We start from the raw sequence: 20,403 nt of genomic DNA on the forward strand, positions 1-20,403 counted from the left end.
CTGGGCTGCCCTGAGGTTTCCTGCCCCTCTGCAGTGGGTGCCTGACAGCCCTGCTCAGTGGGAGGAGGTGGCTGGAGCCCATGGGGAGCACAGAGATGGGCTCTCAGCCACCCTCCAGCCCCAACCCACCCTGGCTCTGGGATTCCTCAGGGCTGTGTCAGACCCCAATAAAGTTGTACAAGTTCTCATGACCTCCCGGCCTTCCAGCAGTGCTAAACACAAGCACTGGGGCTCCTGGACACAGAGCAGACATTGCCTGTGGTGGGCCTGGGAAACCCCCTCCTCACCCACATCGCTGCCTGGCTTTAACTGGGAGGCAGCTCTGGGCTGGGCTGGTCCCAGCCTGCCTGGCTCTGTCCAAGCATGGCATTGCAGGGAATAGCCCGAAAGGCTGTTTCCCTTTCTAGGCAGGGAATATACCCTGAAAGGTAAAGCTGAGGCTGGAAACCTTCTTTCTTGTCTATAGAGAACCACTAGAAGAAGCAATCCCCTAGGCTGGGCTGGGACAGCTCTGGGCATGTTTGCTCTGATGTGGAGATGTTTGGTGAACACCCCTACTTAGTGCAGGCTTCTGTGTCAAATTCCCCCCAACAAGGGACTGCAAAGTGGCATCCTGGCTGGAACTGGGGTGCGGGCAGATGGCCTGTTCCACTGGGGAGGTGACAGAGGTGGGGAAGGAGCTGCTCCTGTGCTGGATGGGAGTGGCACAGGGGTGGCAGCAGGGGTCAACTCTTGCAAGCGTCCTCACATGGTTGAGGTCAGCTCAGGCATGCTGTGACACTAGAGCTTGGTCTGGGATCATCCTCAAAAGCAGCTGAAGCACTGGCTGTTCCAGGGGACTGGTGGAGGCTTCAGCCCTAATCTCCCCCGCCCAGCATGTCTGCAGATATTGCTCTGGCAGCCACTGTCAGCCCCAGAGGAAGCCTGGAATGCCCCCCGGGGCAATACAGCTTTGGGTCTGACACAGGAGACTCCCGGCAGGCACTGACCGTGCCTGGCATGGCTAGGTGGGTGCCAGGAGAAATGGAAATCCAAGCACTTTTGGATGCCCATTAGACCTGAGCAGTATGTCACCTGGAGCATTGCCAAGGGCTATAAAGAAGGTGGGGAACTGGGCTAAAACTGGGCTGTGCCTCAAAGTGGGACACAGCTCCCTCCGGTGAGGATGCAGCTGCGACAGGCACCAGGCGCTGGACACCAACAGCCATCCCATGTCCTTAGGCAAGAATTTGCAGGGAGGGATCGCCTTAAGCTGGAAGTTGCAGGCAGCGGCAGGGCATCAGGAGTTTTAGGGGAGCTCCTGGAATTAGGTGAGTTGCATCATTTTGAGGAAAAAAAAAAAAAATCGGAGCTGAAACTCTGCTGGGTCTCTCACAGAGACTGTGTGCTCGCGCTCACCTAAAGAACACAGCAAAGCATTGCTCACTAGCAAGGGACCTGTCCAGTGGCTAGAGGCTGGGAAGGGACACGGGCCTTGTCCCCAGCTCTCTCCTCGCAGCGGGGCACGGGTGGGTGCGTGCCTCGCTGCGTGCACAGCCCCCGGCGATGCTCCCGCGTGGGTCGGGAGCCCGCAGCTCCCGCAGGGCTGTGCCGTGGGGACGCACCCGCCTGCCCAGAGCCCACGAAACCAGCCCAGCCTTCCCGATGTCCGGTCCGTCCCGCTGCCCCTCCCAGCGGGGACACCACACCCCGCCCGATGCTCCGCCGCTCTCGAAGCCTTCTAGGGGGAGTCGGGCACCCCCACAGCGAGCCAAGCGCAGCTGCAGAACCTCCGCGGCGCGGGATGCCGGGGGCACAAGGCTGTCTGTCACTCCCTGTCCCCGGGCGCTGGCCGATAGAGGGCGGTGGCGTATCTCGCTTGGGGACAGGCCCCGGGAGCAAGTGTCCCTGTCCCTGCTGGCAGCCCGGGGGACATGAGCATCCCGGGCAGCACCCCGGGACCCCGCTGGCCCCGGCACCGCCCGCCCGCGGCAGCCCCGGGCGCGGAGAAGGGTAATCCCCGGGGAAGTGTCTGTGGGTTTTACTTATTGCCTAGGCGGGAGATAGTGGCATGAGGTCACCGGGAATGGCTCTGGCAGGAGCAGGGGCAGCTTTGACCTTCAGCAGCACTGTGTTCTGGAGGGGACGAAGATTCAGTCCCCCTCTGTGGACAGGTCACCTAGATTCTTGGTTGAATCAGAGTGAATCCTTCGTGGGTCACTTGGATCCCTAGTGGCAGCACTGTGCCTGATCTCACCACCGCAGGAAGGAGGAACAGCTAAAACATGCAAGTCCCATCACCCTGCTCAGTCAGGTGTAGTCATCTTGTGATGCAGTGACTCATCCACGCAAGGGAGGCAGGTCCCTGCCCCTAGTGCTGCAGGCATGTAGTGGGAGAAAGCCTCGCTGGAGACTCCACAGCACAACTACCAATATTTTAATTACCTGATCCATGGCTGGAAACAGTTTTCTTGGCACTGGAGAGTTCTTATGTGACAACCCCATATTGCCGTTGCCAGGAGGAGCTTCCAGCATCTCCAACACCTGAGGGCTCCACAGAGCCCCAGCGGCCAAGCAGCCTTAGCAGCTCCCAGCTCAAGGGCTGGGGTGGCTGCAGTGGGAAGCTCTGCAGAGCATAAGCTAACACTCAAATAGAGGAGCAAGAGCTGAGCTCCACACTAGCAAATAGCTGGGTCCCCAGGCTCCCAACCCAGGCAGCAGGAGGCAACTATGACCAGGTTGAAGTAGATGGGACCAGAACTCAGTGATGCCTGCCCAGATGCACAAGCAGCCTGACCAGCCTCACTGGGAGCAGGCATCTCCCTCTGCACCTAGGTGAGCTCCTTGCTGATGGCCGCAGGTGGGTGGTGGAGACAGAAGGATGAAGGATAAGGGGGGGGGGGGGGATGACCCCTCTTAGTGAGGGAGAGAGGAAGGGAAAATAGATGTCAGGAAGGAGAGGAAACCAGAGCATATCTGTGGTGCTGCAGAAGGAACAGCACTGCTTCTGTGTGATCCTGAGCATGATGGGAAGGTCACAAAAAACCGGTAATAACTGGGCTTTGGATGGAGCCTCCCTAGAAGCCACTGGACCAGACAAGTTCTCCTCATGGGCTCCTCCTTGTACAGGAAACTTGACTAAAAAACACAGCTGGAGCCTGCACACAGAGTGGGTCTGAGGCCTGGGGGTTAAAACCTAGCTGCCCCAAAAGTCCCTCCTTTCCTTAAATCAGTGCACTTAGAGAATCTTATTCCTGTTTGAAATCAATCAGCACCTTCACAGCTTGATTCCCAAATAGCAGTAAATCCCTCAATTAACCAGGAAGAAACACACACCCTCTGCCCCTTGTCCATGGCCATCCTCATCCCTCCCTCTGATGTCCCTCTGGTCACGGCACCACAGTGGCACCATGCCGAAGGAATTTCCACCAGAGATTTCCCTGTGCCTCTCACCCTGCAGGAGGCATCCCACTTCAACCTGGGGTGTGGGGGAAAGGGTGCATCATGGGCGAGTGCTGCCTCCAGCACAGCCACGCAGCAACTTCCCTCCATTGTGTCTCCCCTCCCTGGGCAGCCAGTCCAATCTGCAATCTCCCACCATCTCCCTCCCACTGGCCTCTGCCGGCTGTTCCTCCTCTTTGGAGCATTCCACTTCCACCACCCTGCTCTGGGCCCTCCAGTACCGCCGTCTCTTTGTGCTGTTTTGTCCTCCCCATCAGCTCAGGAGCTTTGGGCGAGGCTCTGCAGAGGGGTCCCTCCCACTAACCCCTTGCCCTTCCTCCAGTCTGAGCTGGTGGGACAGCTGGGATCTGTCCCAGGAATAGGGCTTGCTGTGGTGGACATCTAGAAACTTCCAGCGCCATGCAACATCAGCCTGCGGTCAGGCCTCTCGGAATCCCCCGACTGGGCGCTGCTCCAGCTCCGTAGAGCGAGAGAGGGGTCAGGGCTGTGACCAGGCACAAGTGGAGAGCGCTCTGCCGTGGCTGGGTACTGTTGGTGCTGGATCATGCTGGTACTGCCCGGCATCACCTCCTACAGCACGGCTGTGAGGTCCCTGGGTGTCCTTTTGCTTTACAGAACTGTCCAGGCTCTAGAGACCATGACTGGGCAGCATGTCCCATGCTGGGGCTCTACAGACCTGGGCAACATGTCCCATGCCGGGGCTCTACAGACCTGGGCAGCATGTCCCATGCCGGGGCTCTACAGACCTGGGCAGCATGTCCCATGCCGGGGCTCTGGTCTCAGCCAGAGGCTCTGGGTGCTGCTGAGATGCAGTGGATTTCTCATCAACTGCCATGTACTTTGAGGGGATGTGTTAAGCTGGGAACTCCTCTCACACACCCTAATTTTGGAGGAGCTCCTATTGTGGTTACGGTTCCTCTGGCTTGCATGCTGCAGTATGAACTCACACGAGTCCCCTATTTTTGCAGACAACAGTCTGGCAGAACATGGAGGAAAATGCAACTCCTTCCTATGGCAGAGACAAATCTCTCCAGCCTGACTGCTGCTGTGAAGAAAGCACATTACCTTTGTTCTTGGCTATCCTGTTTCTACCCACGAGACCACAGGGCCTTAACCACTCATCTCTGAAAGCCAAGAGCAGGGCCTGGGCTTCCTCTCCTGCGACACCTTACTGCCATCCAGCAAACAATCAGCTGGGCGTGCCGCATCCTCTCCCAGCGCCGGCCCCGTGAAGCCTGCTGGCCTCGGGCGGCTCGCGGGACAGCGGGGTGCCGCGCCGAGCCAGGCTGGGAGCCGGGGCCTGCGGGTTGCCCACTCTGTCCCCGCAGTGGAAGGAATTTCTCCGGTTCCTTTCAAACAGCAAACCCCGAAGGTGTACGTTCAGCTTGGATAGTGGGAATGTGCGGCGTAAAACCCGGGGTTAGTAGCGTCAGCGGTCGTTACCTGCTGCTTCTGCGAGGGCAGAGCCTGGTCCTCTGCTCGGGACACAGGGACTGTCATGCAACACACACGGGGAGGTCACGGTGGGCAGCGCTGGTCAGGGGGGTGGCATAGCGAGCCCCTGGTCTGCGTCCGTCACGCCGGCTTCAAGAAGACTCCCCTGGAAACACCTTCGGAGAGGCAGCGTCGCGGCCGATGTGCGGGACGGCCCGGGAGAGCTCCCGGCGCCTTCGGTCCCCCCCAGCCGCCCGGGGCGCCCCAGCCGGCCGCTGCTGCCGCGCCGCTCTGCGGGCGTCCGGCCCTCCACGGTGCGGCTCCGGCCCCGGCGGCGGGGCTCGGCACGACCCGCACGGCAGAGGCACGGCCGCGGCGGCGCGACCGCCACCGCCCCGAGAGCGCCTCGGTGGCGACAGCGGGACCGGGCGGCCCGGGACGGGGCAGGCTGCAAGCGACCCCGCGGCCGGTCCCGTGGGGCTCGGGGGCCTCGGCCGCCCCCTCCCCCTGCAATCGAGCGAAAAGGCTGAACATGTAGCAATAATGACCCGGCATTCAGGCTGCCCGGCCCGGCCGGCCCTAATCAGCGGCCCGCGGACCCCCCTCCTCTTCCCCTGCGCTCCCAGAATGGGGAACAAAACCCAGCACGTTTCTGCAGCCCCCGCGCATAAAGCGCCGGGCCTGGGCCTCAGTGGGGGGCAAAGCGGCCCGTCAATCTCGGCGCCGGGGCCCCTTTGTCCCTCGCCTCCCTGCCACACCTTTTGTTCCCGAATCCAATAAGCGCCTATTCCCGCTACCTTCCTCGGCGGCTCCTTTCAGCGCCGGCCCGTCGGCCACAATGGGCCCGGCTCTGAGCTACGCGGCCCCATTCAGCGCCCTTGGCACGCTCACAAGCCGGCCGGGCCGCCCTGCCCCGCGGGCACGACGCGGCGACCGCCCCGCCGCCGGGCACGGGTCCCGGTCCCTCCGCCGGGCACCGGCCGGTGAACGAAGGAGGATCGGGCGGCGAGTATTGCACCTGGTTTATTGACTGACTGGACGAGCTGGCGCTGGCAGTGACCGATACAGAGTAGATAGAGGGGCCGCGGCACTAGCGGGCCCCGCCGTCGGCTTTTTACAAGCAAAGCTGCTCCGCTGGCGCGGCGCGATCGGCTCCGGCCCGCCCGGCCCGCCCGGCCGTCGCGGCGGCTCCGCGGGGCGGCGGCGCTGCGCTGCGGGTTCGCGCGGCCCCGTCCTGCCGCGCTGCTCCGGTCCGTCCGTCGCCGGCCCCGCACCGATGCTCGCGGGAGCGCCGGGATCCCGCCGCGCCGTCCCGCCGCCGCCTCCGGTCCAGGGCGCGTGGCGCGCAGCCGGGCTGCGGTGCGGGTGCTAACGGGGCCGCGGAGCCGCCGGGCCGTCCTGTCGGTCCGCTCCCGACCTTCAGTGCGTGCGGGCTACCAGGCCCGAATGCCCTGCAGTGCGCCCTGGCCGCAGGAAGGCCCCGCCGCCGGCTGGTGCAACGGCTGGCCGCCGCCGCTGAAACCCCCGAGGCCGCCCACGTTCACGAAGGGGCTGGCGGCCGCCGCCGGGCTGCAGGCGGCTTGCATGGACGCGCCGCCGGTGCCCGCCGGGTAGGTGCAGCCATAGCCGGGGTTGTAGGAGGCAGCGTTGCCGTAGCCGTAGGCGGGGAAGCCATTGTAGGAGTAGGGCCCGTTGTACGCAGAGCTGTAGCCCTGCGACCCGCCGAGGCACGGCTTGCCGTCACGGACCAGCACGGGCACGGCCACCCTGCGCGGCGGCGGCGGGGCCGCGGGGCCGCCCAGCTCCAGCGACTTGTCCTGCCGCTGCCGCTTGCACTTGTAACGCCGGTTCTGGAACCAGATCTTCACCTGCGTGGAGGTGAGCTTGAGGCTGCTGGCCAGGTGCTCCCGCTCGGGCGCCGACAGGTAACGCTGCTGCTTGAACCGACGCTCCAGCTCGAAGACCTGCGCCTGGGAGAAGAGTACGCGCGGCTTCCTCCGGCTCCGCTGCTTCGGCCTCTCCGTCTCCTCCGCCTTCTCCGCTGCGTCCAGCGGCTTCTTCAAAACACAGCTCTCTGTACGGGGGAGCACAGGTCATGGATGCGCCTCACCGACGCCGGGCGCTCGCTGCTCCCGACGGGCCCCACCGGCGGACGAGAGCTCCGCGCCCGGCCGACCCCGCGCCTCTACGCGCCCGTCGGGGCATCGCGGTGCGGGCGGAGAGGCAGCGCTGGGACCGGCCGTCTTCGGCACTGCCTGTGTTTGCGAGGGCCCGATTCGGGCGGCGGGGCTGGGAACGTTCCCGCGCCTCCGGGCCGGCTGCGGCGTTACCGCTGCGGCACCGCGAGGAGAGCACCTGCTCCGCCGCCGGGCCCCGCCGCAGCGGGTGCGGACTGGGCCTAACCCGACCCATTCTTCCCCCTCCGCTACCGAAATTGCAGAGCCCGGGCCTGATCCGGCACCTCCGGCCTGGGGCCATGCGGAGGCACTCCCCAGGGAGGACGCGAGCGAGGCGCGGAGGAGGGCGGTGGCAGCCCCGCGACGTGCCTGTCCCGGCTCGAGATGGCCAAGGGACGTGGAGTGGGCAAAGCGCCGGGACCTGGGCTTCGCGGGGCGATACCCGAGGGCTGGGAACGCACCACGGGAAGCCAGCGCGTGGCCCGTCCCGGCGGAGCGGTGCAGTGCGGGAAGCGCGGCGGAGCCGATACTCACTTGGGTCTCGGACCGCCGGGTCCAGCTCTTCTCCCGGGCCGGGAGCCTCGCAGGAGCTACGCAGCACGGCGTGAACGTAGTTGTCGGCGGAGATCCGCGCGTCTGCCTGGCTGCCGGGCGCTGCCATGGGGCTCAGGTAGGAGAGCTTTTCCTCCTCCTCTTCCTCCTCGCCGTCGGAGAAGCGGGCGCCGTCGGCGGCCGCCAGCAGGCAGGCAGCGGGGTGGAAGTGGTGCTCCAGGTGGTGCGGGAGCTGGGCCCCATAGTGCGGGTCCTGCTGTTGCTCCAGGTTGAGGATGTCTTTGACAGAGAAGGGTGTGGAGGTGACGGGACTCGGTAACATCATCGGGGCAGCGCAAGCGGCCAATCAGTCCCGCGGGCCCGGCGGCGCTCGGGCGGCTGCTCGGCGGGGAGCGCCGCGCCCGGTGCGGGGGGAGCAGGCAGCGCCGAGAGACGAGGGGCCGCGCCTGCTTCTGTCTAAGTTGCCTCCATTAGCTCGGCGCTGGGGGTCTGCGTTTTGTTACAGCTTCTGCAGGGACAGCCAAAGGCTCAGGAGCCTCCTCTGCCCCGGGCCGGCACGTCACGGCAAGGAGGGGCCGGGGGCGGCCTCGCCATTGGAGAGAGGGGGAGGCAGAGCCGGCCCCCTGCCCGGCTCCGGCCGCCCGGCCAGAAATAGCAATGTATTAAGGCTGCATTCGGGGAGGCTGCTTTCCCGCAGAGCGCCCCGCCGGCCCGGCACCCGCCCGGCGGGCGCGGGGACGGTGCGCCGGGGTCGGGGTCCCCGCAGAGAGCCGCGGCAGACGCCGCCGCGCCCCCCAGTGCTAAGCACGTGTAGGTAGGTAGGGACCCCCGCCCGGGCGCGCCCCGCTGGCCCCTGCCCGCACACGGCTCGGTCCGGCCCCGGCAGGGGCCGACATGTGCGGCCCCGCCGCCCCGGCCTCCCCGCCCCACCAGCACGGCCCCGCAAGTGCCTCCCGCGGCCCAGGACGCGTGGCGGAGGGGAGGTTCGCCTCCGCCACCCCGCAGCCCTCTCGCAGCCGACGGCGACCCCGCCGTCCCGGACGGGCCGTAGCCATGCGACGTACACGTAGCCAACCCACTCCGCATCCCCCTGCACCTCCGGTCCCTTCGGCGGTGCCCCCACAAATACCCCCGCGATCGGCCAATCTGCAGGCCGGCCCAGCTCGCCGCAGCCGGTGCGACACTCGTTCGCACAGGGGAAAGCACGCTTCGCCGCCGCCGGATCGGGCCCCGCAGCCTGCGACCGCCAGGCCCAGTCGGGGCGGACCGGGCCGGGCCGGGTGGGCAGGCTGGGACCGCGGTAACGCGAGGCTGGGTGGGGAGCGCGGTACCGCGGTTGTCGGTGTTTCCTTTCGTTGTTTTTCGTTTTCTTTCGTTTCGTTTCGTTTTCTTTCGTTTCTCCCGCCGGTAACGGGCGGCCAGCGGGTTTCGCGGAGCCACTTCGCCGCCGTGTCGGCGGGTGACGCACTGAATGAGCCTGTCGAGCTCTTCCGCACTGAGGGGTCCCCCGGGCACAGGACTTCGCCGGGCACCGGCCGAGTCCCGCAGTAATGCGGGGGGTGCCGCGGCCCCTCGGCGCTGCCCGCGGCCCCTGGACTTGTGCAGGGGCTCCGGGCTGCCGCGGCGCGGGGAGCGGGCGCACCGAGGGAGGGGCAGGGGGTCTTTGGTGAGATTTTTCGTTGTGATTAAAATCCTGCTGCCCCGCAGGGCTTGGATCAGCGACGAGGGGAGGCCACCGGAGCCGGGCGCGTACGCCGCGCAGGTGAGTGTCCCGGCGCCGGGGCTTCGCGGGGCCTTCCCGGGATTTCTCTCCTGTTGTTAACGCCTGGCGGCTCTACCGTTTAGCCGGTGCCGTCGGTGCTCTGTCGGTGCTCTCGTATCTTCGTCTTTTTGCACGCCCCAGAGACGTATTTACTGGGGGCGCAGCCCGGGACAGGAGCCCGAGTCCCGCGCACTTCTCCGCAGCTCATGTGCTGCCGGTCCCGCGACGGGGCCGGTTCCCGTTCCCCCGGCGCACCGGACTGCTGCCAGCACGCAGCTTCAAACCCCTCGCCATATAAATATGACGAGTCGGTCTCTTCTCGCCGCTGCGGTCCGGACGGTGGACGGGGAAGAGGGCCCGCAGTAAGCAGGCCTGACCGGGGCCCGACTCTGCCCCGTGCCGCCGGTGCGCGGAGAAGCTCGGCTCTGCCGAGACCCCGCTGCCGGGACCCCGAAAATAATTAGTAACAATTAGTTCCTTATCCGTGTTACATATCCGCCACCGTCCCGGGCCACTCCCGCCCGCCTCGGGGCCCCGGGCCCGGGAAGTGCAGGCGCGGGGCAGCGCGGCGAGCGGCCGGGCTCTGCACAGCGCCGCGCTCCCCGAAAGCTCCAGTGCGGCCGAGCTTCCCGGCGGGGAGAACAGCGTCAAGGGCCGGTGCCCTCGGTGGTGGCGGCCATAAGAACTGCCGGGCCACTGCCGATGTCCGCCTGACCGTCCGCCTGGAGCAGCAGACGCCGTGCCGAGGGCCGGGGCCGCGCCCCGGCAGGGTCTGGCTCGTTTGGCGCCATCGCGCTCCTGCCCGCACAGGGATCCCGGACGGGCCGATTGCCGGGCGCGGCCTGCGGGCTCTGGGAACCTGAGTCGGGAATAAACGGCGCATCGGGACGTCTTCCCGGTGGTACGAGTGGTTCTTCCGCTGGGACCCACTCATTTGTGCTGCTGCCAGCCACACGGACTGCTCGGGGACCCCATGCCCGACGGAGGGAGCAAGCCGCGGCCGGTCCTTTTCTGGACCGCCCTACCCTCCGCATGTCTCCCGGTGCGGTAACTGACCCGCGCTTTCCCCCCATGCCGGCATGCCCTCTTTAGTGGAGGTGGATCGGTGGTGAGTTCCCGGCTGGGAAGGCCAGGGAAGCAGGGAGATGGTCGGGCCCGACCGTGCCCGTACTGAGGCGGCTGGCGCCGAGGAGCACGACCGGACGGGGGCGAGCAGTGCGGACGTACAGAGGCCTGGGGGAGGAAGGAGCAGGACAGCCCTGGTACCTGCCGGCGGGTCTCAGCCCGGGTTGCGGCTGCAGGGCTTTCCCAAGCAGGCTGGGCTGGGGTCACCGGGCTATTAATGGTTATTTTATTTATATCATTAGCGGCGTCTCCTGAGCTCTGTTTACAGCAGGGCCTTGTTGTCCCGGCCGCTCCTGCGCTCTGTTTAGACAGGGGATTATTGTAATGGATGGAGCTCGCCGTGCGGATGCTGCAGCGGAGCCAAGAGCGCCAAGAGCCTCCCCCCCGGGCCCTGGGAGCGAGCAGCAGCCCCGATGCAGCCGCGCACACCGCGGCAGGCGGGCGACGAGCAGCCCGCTCCCGCCCGAGGGCCCCGGCCGCAGGCAGCCCGGTAGCAGCGGCCGCGGCCGGGGGCCTCGCTCGGGGCGATGCTATCAGCAGCAGGGCTGCTAATTGCTCCATTAGTCTTGCGGGTGCGGAGTGCTGGAGCCGGCCCCGCGCTAATGGCCGTAAACAAACAAACACGCTAATCCGGCCCTGTCTCCAGCCCCCGTGCTCGGGAAGCCAACGGGACACGGCGGCGGGAGGCGCTGGGCGGGCGGCACCCACCTGCCCGCCACCCCAGGAGCCCGGCGGCCCGCGGGTTGGGGCCGTAGCCGGAGCGGACCCGCGCCGCCGGGAGCTTCCCCCCGCGCCCGGCTCTATTTACACAGAGCCTACCCTTGTGTAAACGCTGCGCGCCGTGGTTTATCTCAGGGCCCGTCTGGTTCTCGTTCTCTGTCAGCAGCGCCCGGTGAAGGATGGCCCTTTCCCAGGAGTTAGGTCCTGATTTATGTGAGAACCGCAGCGCGCCGGGGACGCCCCCGCACGGCGGGGCCGGCGACGCGACGCGGAGAGGCGGCGGGTCTCGGCACAGCGACCCGCCGCCGGGGCTGCCGGTGGGGCCGCGTCCCGTGCAGCCCGCACCGGCTTCGCACGGCCCGGTCACCTGCCGGCAGCGGACCCCGCGGTCCTGTCGTGTCCAGTCCGGCACGGCACGGCGCTCCGCCGTCTCCCGGGTCCGTCTCTCTTCGCACGCAGCCTCGGCGCCCCTCACGGTGCCCAGCGGGCGCGCCCTGAGGGGCTCCGTAAGGAGGGCACACGGGGCGGCTCCGCCGGCCGCTCCCAGCCCGGACTCACTCCCTGAGTGTGCCCACCTGGTCACGGCTTTCGGGAAAAAGGATGGCGTTTATCTCTGCCCTGCCACTTGCACAGGAATGGCTTTTTTTCACATCTCTGAAAATAAACATTATCTGTATTCCTCAGGAGAGAAGAGGGCTTCTGCAGGCAGCAGAGCCGGGTCCAGGCAGGGGATGCAGCAGGCTCACCCAGCAGCAGGCTGGATCCGTCTCCCGCTGCTGTGTCCCTGCCCAGCCAGTGCCTACACCATCCTGTTCACTCCGGTCTGCCACTTCACACCTGCCTGCATCTCTCTGAATCCTCAGAACAGCTGGCTTGGTTTGGCTGAGAACCACCCAACTAATGCCCATTTTCTTGAGAAATACAAATATCTTGAGAAAAGCAAATATCTGCTTTTCTTCAGTTTTTTTTTTTTTTCTCCATTGACATCTTGCGGGGATGCATGACTTGAAAATGCATCCCAAAACAAAGCCTCAGTGGAAAATAAATGTGTTTTCTAAAGGTCAGAACCAGACTCTAGCATCCTACACATATATTTTTAAGGTGGGAGGTTGGTTTGAGGGATACCAGTAGCTGTGTGAAACATTCAGTGTTCAGCACTTTGAGGGATAGGAGCAGCAAATGCAAGGGTGCTGCCCATTGCAGCAAGGGGACCTCGGTAGGCTTGGACACCAAAGGGGAGATTGCCCTTGATTTCAGTGCCAGTTGGGCCTCTGAAACTGAGGCTGACATGCTGAGCTTGGTGAGAGCCACCTTGCAGGAGCAGGTAAAGGTCATCATTCATCTAAGGCAATGCAGGATAGGAAATGCCAGTGCCAATGACTCCCTCCCTGCCTGCTGTTATTTGGCCTCTCTTGTGCACAAAGGATATCCAGGCTTCACAGAGCTACCCTGCTGTACAACACAGCCCCATGACTGTGGACGTGCAGAGGGTAGCAAAACACCTCTTCCTCTGGACTGGAAGCTGTCATAAATCACAGTTACTGACCGTGCAATGAGAGGGTCCCCCATGCAGCAGAAGGAGGACACTGCTGCAGGCACATGTACGCCACTTTGTTGGTGGAGCACACCCCACAGCCTTTCTGGGAGTACCTTTGCTCCATGCCTCAGAAGCCATTGCTGTGTGTTTGTGGCCATGAGGTTGAGGAGCTGAGCTGAAATTCATCCTTCAGCAGAGGCCCAGCACGAGGCTTGCTCACCACTCGCATCCACAGGCCTGCGTACCACTTGCATCCCATAGCGCTTAAGTGGAGCCTAAGTGGACCCTGGGCCTTGTGCTGGCGACCTGCCCAGTGCTGGATTTCAGCTCCGAGCCCAGGCCTGCCGCTCTGATTCATGCACGTAATCCCGCTGAGGTCAGCGGGTTTCATCCTGCTCCCACCATAGCCCGCGGGACAGTTCACACGAGAGTGGCAGGGTCAGGCTCTGTGTTTGCATGTGCCATAGAAAATGGAACAATTAAGATTAAACCAATTAAATTTTAACAGGTCTGGAAAGCGTTTTATTACATAATAAACTGGAGGGATTAACCATGTCGGGCTTTGCTCTGTGTGTGCTGGTGAAGTGGTTCCTTGCTGTCCGCAGCACTTGGTGTTCCTCCGGGCTGGAGACCTCCCTGCGCTGCCGCTGGGTCCGGCTCTCTGGCAAACACAGGGGGCTGGGAATGCCGTTGCAGGCTGCCTCCTGCTCCTGTCCAGCACTGTCCCCCAAAGCATTCTGGGTGTAATGCTTTTCTTAGCCCAAGCAAAGCATATTCTAGAAGAAAGTTTGCAAATTATATGGTGGCTATTTCTATGGCTTCCTTCAGGCGTTCTGGTGAGGAGCAAGTGGCTGCTGGACTGGCTCTGTGCAAGGTGGTGACAGATGTCTCATCTTGGAAACGCAGCTGATAAGTTGCTCTTGTTTAGGGCATCTGCCTGGCAGCCAGTCCCCACTTCTCTCTCTGCTTAATCAAGATTCCTCCGGCTGTTCCCATGCAGATGAAGCCATCCTGGCCATGGCTGCCCTGGAGCTGGTAAGTCTGTGAAAGAAATAGTACACAGCTCTGGGTTTGCCAGAGTGGTTTCAGGGAAATTGAGCTGAAAAAGGGTGCAGGAACCAGCTTTGGCAGAGTGCATACACAGGGAGGTGCACAGGCCTCTGTGTGGTGGCATTCCTCAACTCTGCTGGTATTTGTCTATGGGGCTGACATTTCCTCCGAGAGGCACCCACAGCCAGTGGCTGTTGCACTGTTTCATCTTCCCAAATGTGATTTGAGGCTGACCAGCTCAGGAGGATTGGACACAAATATCCTCTGTCATGCAACAATCTGCACTTGGGGGCTAGGGTGGGGAGATGAGGCTGGGGAAGCTCATAATTTCTGTCTCTTCTGGGTAAATATGGGTCAAAAGCCCATCAGGCTCAGCCCAAAGGCATTTTGCACTGTCCTTCCAGAGGCCACAGCAGGCCAGCTTCCAATGCTCTGGTGGGTTTTCTCTGGAAGTAGAATGGTTGCTGTGGCTGGAGACTGTGGCATGTTCAAGTGGCAGTGAAGGCAAACTGCTCCCTGGCTGATTACCATGACTGGAAAGGTTAATGGCAGAGCATGTGCTTGGTTTGCACATGTCTAATAAATACCCATTCTTTTGTTTGCCTTTGAAATACTTTTCGTATTTAGCCGTGGCTGCTCATGTGGTTCCCTCCTGAACCCAGATCGTCACCGACAGCCGCTGTATAAATAGGGCAGGCCCTGTGTCCTGCACATAGGAAGGCAGGTAGGAGATTTGAAAGCTTCTGTTAATAGTTTATCTCTGGGTCTGCCTAATGAATTATCCTGGCAATTACTGTGCAGAAATTGTTAGTGTATCCTGATGATTCAGAACTTTCTAACAACAACTCTGGACCAAACTATAAACTGTTTTTCTATCTTGGAGTGGAGACTTGAGAGAGGACTCCTGATTGTTCTCATCCCCTCCGGGGCCATAGCTGGATTATCCCACACAGGCTTCTCTGCAAACTTGTTTTTAGTCTATCAGTGGGCCCTTTGCCAGACCAAAGAGATGGGGAACTGTTTTCCAGATTTAAATCCCTCCCCTCTACCCTTCCACTCCACTTACACCTCTGAGGAAGAGCATGGATTAGAAAGGATTTGCCCTCATGGGGCTTTGGTTTGGGTTTGTGAAGATCTGTCCTTAAAAGCATTGCCTTTTTTGTTTTATCCCTATGTAAACCTGACTCCCAGCTTTACGCAGGGAAAGGCAGAAGTGAAGTGCTGTGTTGTTCAGAGAGTAGAGATCTCCCATTTCTTTTGAAATACCTGCCTTTAAATGGCATTTCCTCTTGGAGACAGTGGCTTAACATGAAGGACAAGCAGGTGGGGATGGACAAGGGTGGTGTTCCAGGAGCAGGACATGGCTGGACCCCTCCTGCTGTGGTTGCTGTGCTTCAGCCATGCATACAAGAAGCTGGATGGCTCGAAGACTCAGCCAAAATATGTCCCTGTGCCAGTACTGACAGGGCAACCTGGAACTCTTGATACGGTTCCTGTCTTCTCCCTGGGCTGTTGATGTCCCAGCACACTGGAGACCATGGGTATCCAAGCACATCTGGGATGCCCTTCCCAGGACCCATCCTGGTGCTCTCCCCCAGGATCCATCCTGCACTGAATGACCCGTGCAGCGATGCTGTGGCAGGCCAGCAGTTTGCAGTCACCGGGGCCATAGCAAAGGTGGTGGGGAGTACACATGGGGCCAAAGCAATTCTTCCCTTCCTCATCCCTCCCTTGCCAGGGTGGCAAGAGGCCACACCACTGGCTATGCCCTGTCCCACTGGAAGCACTGACGCCTGTCTGGCTGCCAGGACACCCCGCCAGCCCCGTCTCAGGCACATTTCCTGCGCCCGGCAGTGCCGAGTGGGCTTTGTGCCGCATCCCAGGGCCGCCTGGGCCCAGGCTCCCTTCTCCAAACATCCCTCCCACCGTGCACCCGTGGTACCCCCGCGGCTCACCCATGTCCGCCCCGCACACCCGCCCTTGCTGACGGTGGGGAAAGTAGGAGCCGTGTCCTTGCACTGACCTTCATCTGACCTTCCAGTAACGCTCGAGAAACCCTCGGAAAGGCTTTCTCATTGTGCAGCCCCAGGGTTTCCAGGGAATTAGTCAGCAGGCTGGAATTGTGCTCTGTGTATGTGACCCCCCCTTATCCCCCCCTCCTGCCTCTCCCATCCCTGGAGCCGGACCGGTCCAAGAGATATGTTGCCAGGGTGACAGCGAGGTGTGATGGATGGACAGAGAGTGGCTGTGGAGTGGCAGGGCCGCTGGTCAGTAACCCAGGGCTGTGTTTATAAGAAGGAAGAGGCTGTTTCCTGGAGCTAACATAATGCAGCTCTAAAAAAGGCAGGGGAAATACATCATGCGAGGGGAGCGCGGCCCGGGGAGGGGAGGGCCACGGGGAGCTCAGCACCACAGCGAGCCTCCAGGTCAAGGTGCCTTTGACAGGGGCCTTTTTTATAGGCCATTTGCGTGAGAGTTCGCTGCTGTTTCTCTGCAGCCCTGACAGCGGCTCAAGGCCCAGCCGGGGTTTGGGGAGGGTCTAATCTAAACTCGCCGATTTCCAGCCCTTCTGCTGCAGGACCCGCTGATTTATTTGGAAAATAAATAATCGACGCTGACTATTGTTTCATGTCTGTGGAGTGACAGTCCCCCGCCCTCGGTGTGGGGCTGTGCCCTACCCCACAGTGGACACTCGGAGGAGCAGGGAGCTGTGGAAGGACCCTGTTGCTCAGAGAGAGAGGGGCTGAGTTCACAGCTTCCATCGGCCCCCACCTCACCACGCCCGGGAAGGGGCGATTCCTGGGGCCATGGTCCCTGCGTGGGCGGGCACCTGGGGCATCGCTCACTGTGCTCATTGTGCTGGATCAGAGCTGGGGCGGCAGTGACCAACTGGAAAGGCAAGGGAATGTCCCACCCTCCTTCCCAAATGCCTGCTGTGGCAGTTTTGCTCCCTTTAGCCACACTGCAGGTGTGTGAGGCTCTTGTGCCCAGCACTGGCATCTCCCCCGGTGTGGAGCCAGAGTGTCTGCAGCCCCACACACCTGCTGCTGCCACAGCGGTGGGGTCATCCCCATGGCTTGTGTCACCTCTGAGCCCTGCAACCACGGTCCCCCTAATGTCACCCCTTCTGCTCGAGGGTCTGGTTGCAGGACAAGCTGCTGCTTCTGGTGCAGCACACAAGAAATTTCACTCCCCAGACGGCAGTGTGGGAGCTGAATCCCCAAGGTGGTTGGGACCCCAGGGCCTTAATCGTCATGACTAATCAGAAAGCAGCAGCCCAGAAAACAGACCCTTATTTTTCCCTACCACAAAAAAAAAAAAAAAAACAAAACAAAAAACACACACCAAAAAAAAACCAAAAAAAACAACAAAAAAAAAAAAAAAAAAAAGAAAAAAAATCAAGGATCATTTTGCAGTAGGTCTCCACATTTTGAGTAGGCATAATTGTTTCTTTTAAAGCTGAATAATTATTTAAATGCTGACAATTTTTTTTTCTTTTATTGCTTCAACTCTTCAGTGGCTGAGGAAGCGATATTGCATTTAGGGTTTTTCTGTTTTTCTTTTACAAGAATGCTAAAATTTTGTAAAGCTTGGAGTAGGGAATAAAGGATCAGAAAAGAGGAGGAAATCCAGCATGAACGTCAGCCATCATAAAACAGCTTCAGGGCAGCAGACAAAAAGAGGACAAGGGAAACCTGGAAACACAATGCTTTCAAATTTCGAACAGCTTTCTGCTTTAGAAAACAGAAAAGAAAAAATTGTTTCAAAATATCCCATTGAAATGTTAAATGAAATTGGTTTCCATAGAATAGTTGTCAATCTACAACTAGAAAATTTTAAGCAATTTTTGAACTAGAAAATTTTAAGCAATTTTTTTACAGAATAAATTTAAGTTTTATCATTTCTTTTCTACATCATTAATAATAATTCTGCCTTAATATGATAATAAAAATCATCAATTTACATTTTTCCAGTGAATACATGGGTTTGATAATGTCTTCACTAGTGTGAGAGTAATTTTTAAGTGGAGTCTTATTTTTGGCTGAGGTTTTTGCTTGTCCCTTTTTTCACTGGAGAAGTGTTCGGTCTTCGATGCTTTCATACTTTCCCTCCTCTAATTCATGCAAATACTGCCACATGCCCAAATTCCTCAATGAGTTCAATATTTATCAGCAAATAATTATTTTTTCAACCCATCCTGTTCACTGTCTAAAGCCACTTTCTAAACAAGTATTTGATGAGTATTTGTATATTTAGTGTTTGCATTGTTCTGAGTGACTTTCAGCATCAGAGTCTCTCACCCACTTTCCCTTCAAATGAGCACATTCACAGGCACTTCCATATGAATATGCATTCGCCTCAGATTTTATAAGGCTGTGTTTGGACGATTTGCAAAAACCCACCCAATCCATATTTTGGAGTTATTTGGTTTTGTCTGACATATCCGTCACAGCTGCCAGTGCAGGAAAGGCAATCCATACTTCTGGAATCCCTTCTGCTGGCTGTCTGGGGCAGTGCTGTCTGTGCAGGGGCAGTTGGATGACACTGGTACCCGAGCAGCCCCATCCCCATCTCCCTAAGATCAGCCGTGAGCATGGGCTGGGTTTTTATTAAAAACCACTCTTTACTATCCTTTTCATGCCCGGTTCTTGTTGGATTTGTGTCGGCCCTCTGTGGGACCCTGGGACACACGCTGTCCAGGGAGGAAGCAGGGCTGGGGAGGGGCAGAGGGGGCTTGTATTTCCAGCGCTGCAGATTAAGGCCGCCTGGCTCCTCTGCAAGCCTCCCCAGGTGGCCGTGATATTTCTAAAGGACTTGTCCCTGTGCTGCAGTAAGCTCATTAGCTAATTCCCTTATTACGCAGCATCAACTGAAGCATGTGTGTTTAAGCTGCCAGGGAGCCCCTCTCACCTTTCTCCCCAGCTCCTCTCCCTTCCTCCTAACCCCCTTCTCTTTGTTTTAGCTAACAAGGTGGGCTTTTAAAACTGCCCTTGCCCGGTCATTCGGAGTGCAGGCTCCTCCCTCCCTGGCTGGTCCCAGTGTTGGGGCACCTGCAGGGACAGGGGTGGCCGCGGGCAGGACCCCACTCGCCCAGCATGGCAGCCAAGTGCTCTCGCCTCTGCCCAAGTGGCTCTTTGGGCTCGTTCACATTCCTATGTCAACCCCAGGCAAAGGCACTGAGGGACTGATTGAGGCAAAGCGAGGCATGGGGAGGTTCCTGGGAAGGTTGTGGCATGAAACAGCCGTGGTGGCACGCTGCTCTTTGCATAGGCACACTGGGATTTGAGAGGGTCAGTGGGCTCTTGCCCCTTGCCGCCTGACCCCAAACCTGTCGAATTCTCACCTGGGGGTGGGGAGCCAGAGCTTGTGGGGCCAAGCCATTTGGCCTCAAGCATGGAGAGCATGGGGACCCTGTTCCCTCACCGCCTGCTCCAGGAGAAGCCCGGTCACAACCCCTGACTGGGGAAGAGGGATGGAGTGGCAGCCCACCCTCTTCCTTCTGGGGGGCCATGCACCGCAAAATCCACCTCGCGCCGGCGCTTTCCGGCCCTGTGTGAGAACGTACAGTTTGTGGCTCCTTCATTGACTTTGAAGAATGTCCCTTTATTCACAATGTTATTTCCTTTAATCACTGTGAGGTTGCAGGAAATCTTCTTGGAAAATTGTCTCAGATTGGCTGGAATTACTGTACTGTTGCAGGGATGGAAAAGTCACTTGAACTTGTTTTCATTTTACCCTAAAAAGTCACTGTCCCCAGAAGGTTCAGATGAATTTGGATAAACATGTGAGTTCTGAGGATGTAGTTGTTGAGTATTTCTTTTCCCTCCCTTTTTTTTTTCCCCAAATGAATCTTTGTGGCTTTCCAAGTTCCTGAGCTTTACTCAAGACCAGGAGTGCAGAAGCAAAGAAAAAGGGACCTTTGACATAAACAGATCATAAACAGACTGAAGACAGGCAAATACATCATTAAGTGACACAACACAAGAGCAGGGATAATGAACCAGTAAGTGACAGCTTTGGCCATCAGCTAAGAGCTGAATCAACCAAATTTTCTACCTGAGGATTTCTGTGCTGGCTGACATATGAAATACAAGATGTGCTAAATCTTGACTTTCACGGGAGTTTAGTCCCATTTCCACATGAAATTCTGAAATTCTTGTGAGTAATGGAGAAATGTGGTCTAGGTGAGTGTGCGGCTACATGAGGGCACAGCTGGCTGGGAAAAGGTATTGAAAAGGTAGTTTCCCATGCTCAGTCCTCAGACAGGGCCTGGTCTTGGTTTAGGGGTAGTTGGTGCTTTCATCAGTGATTTTCACCTGCAGCACCAGTCTGCAAGAATGATTTTCTTGAGAACCTGAAGAAACCTGAAATAAACCTGCTGATAAGAACAAATATAAGGTTCTTCTGTGAGTTGGGAAAAATCAACATTGCAGGCACTGGCTAGGGAATGAGTAAGGTTGCTCTGTGGGAAAGTAGCTGGAGGTGAAAGTGGGTCCTGCAGGGAGCGTGAGACAGCATCAGCCCAAGTGAGAAGAGCAAAATCAGACCAGGACATATGAACAAGGTGTTTGTAAGACACCTGATGTGATCCTGCTGCATTTAAA

General features: G+C 59.6%; 1 protein-coding gene across 1 annotated transcript; it reads right to left on the bottom strand.

Annotated features, from left to right (window-relative positions):
• Positions 1–5,881: 5,881 nt before the first annotated feature.
• Positions 5,882–8,946, bottom strand: NKX2-3 (NK2 homeobox 3). The gene is made up of 2 exons (XM_068197762.1): positions 7,587–8,946; positions 5,882–6,949 (listed from the first exon to the last, which is right to left on the bottom strand). Exons 1-2 carry the CDS (start codon positions 7,927–7,929, stop codon positions 6,309–6,311), a joined length of 984 nt encoding a protein of 327 aa, XP_068053863.1. The 5' UTR covers positions 7,930–8,946; the 3' UTR covers positions 5,882–6,308.
• Positions 8,947–20,403: the final 11,457 nt, after the last annotated feature.

Source organism: Anomalospiza imberbis, chromosome 8 (assembly GCF_031753505.1).
Source record: "Anomalospiza imberbis isolate Cuckoo-Finch-1a 21T00152 chromosome 8, ASM3175350v1, whole genome shotgun sequence".
In the NCBI taxonomy this organism is placed as follows: Eukaryota; Metazoa; Chordata; class Aves; order Passeriformes; family Viduidae; genus Anomalospiza; species Anomalospiza imberbis.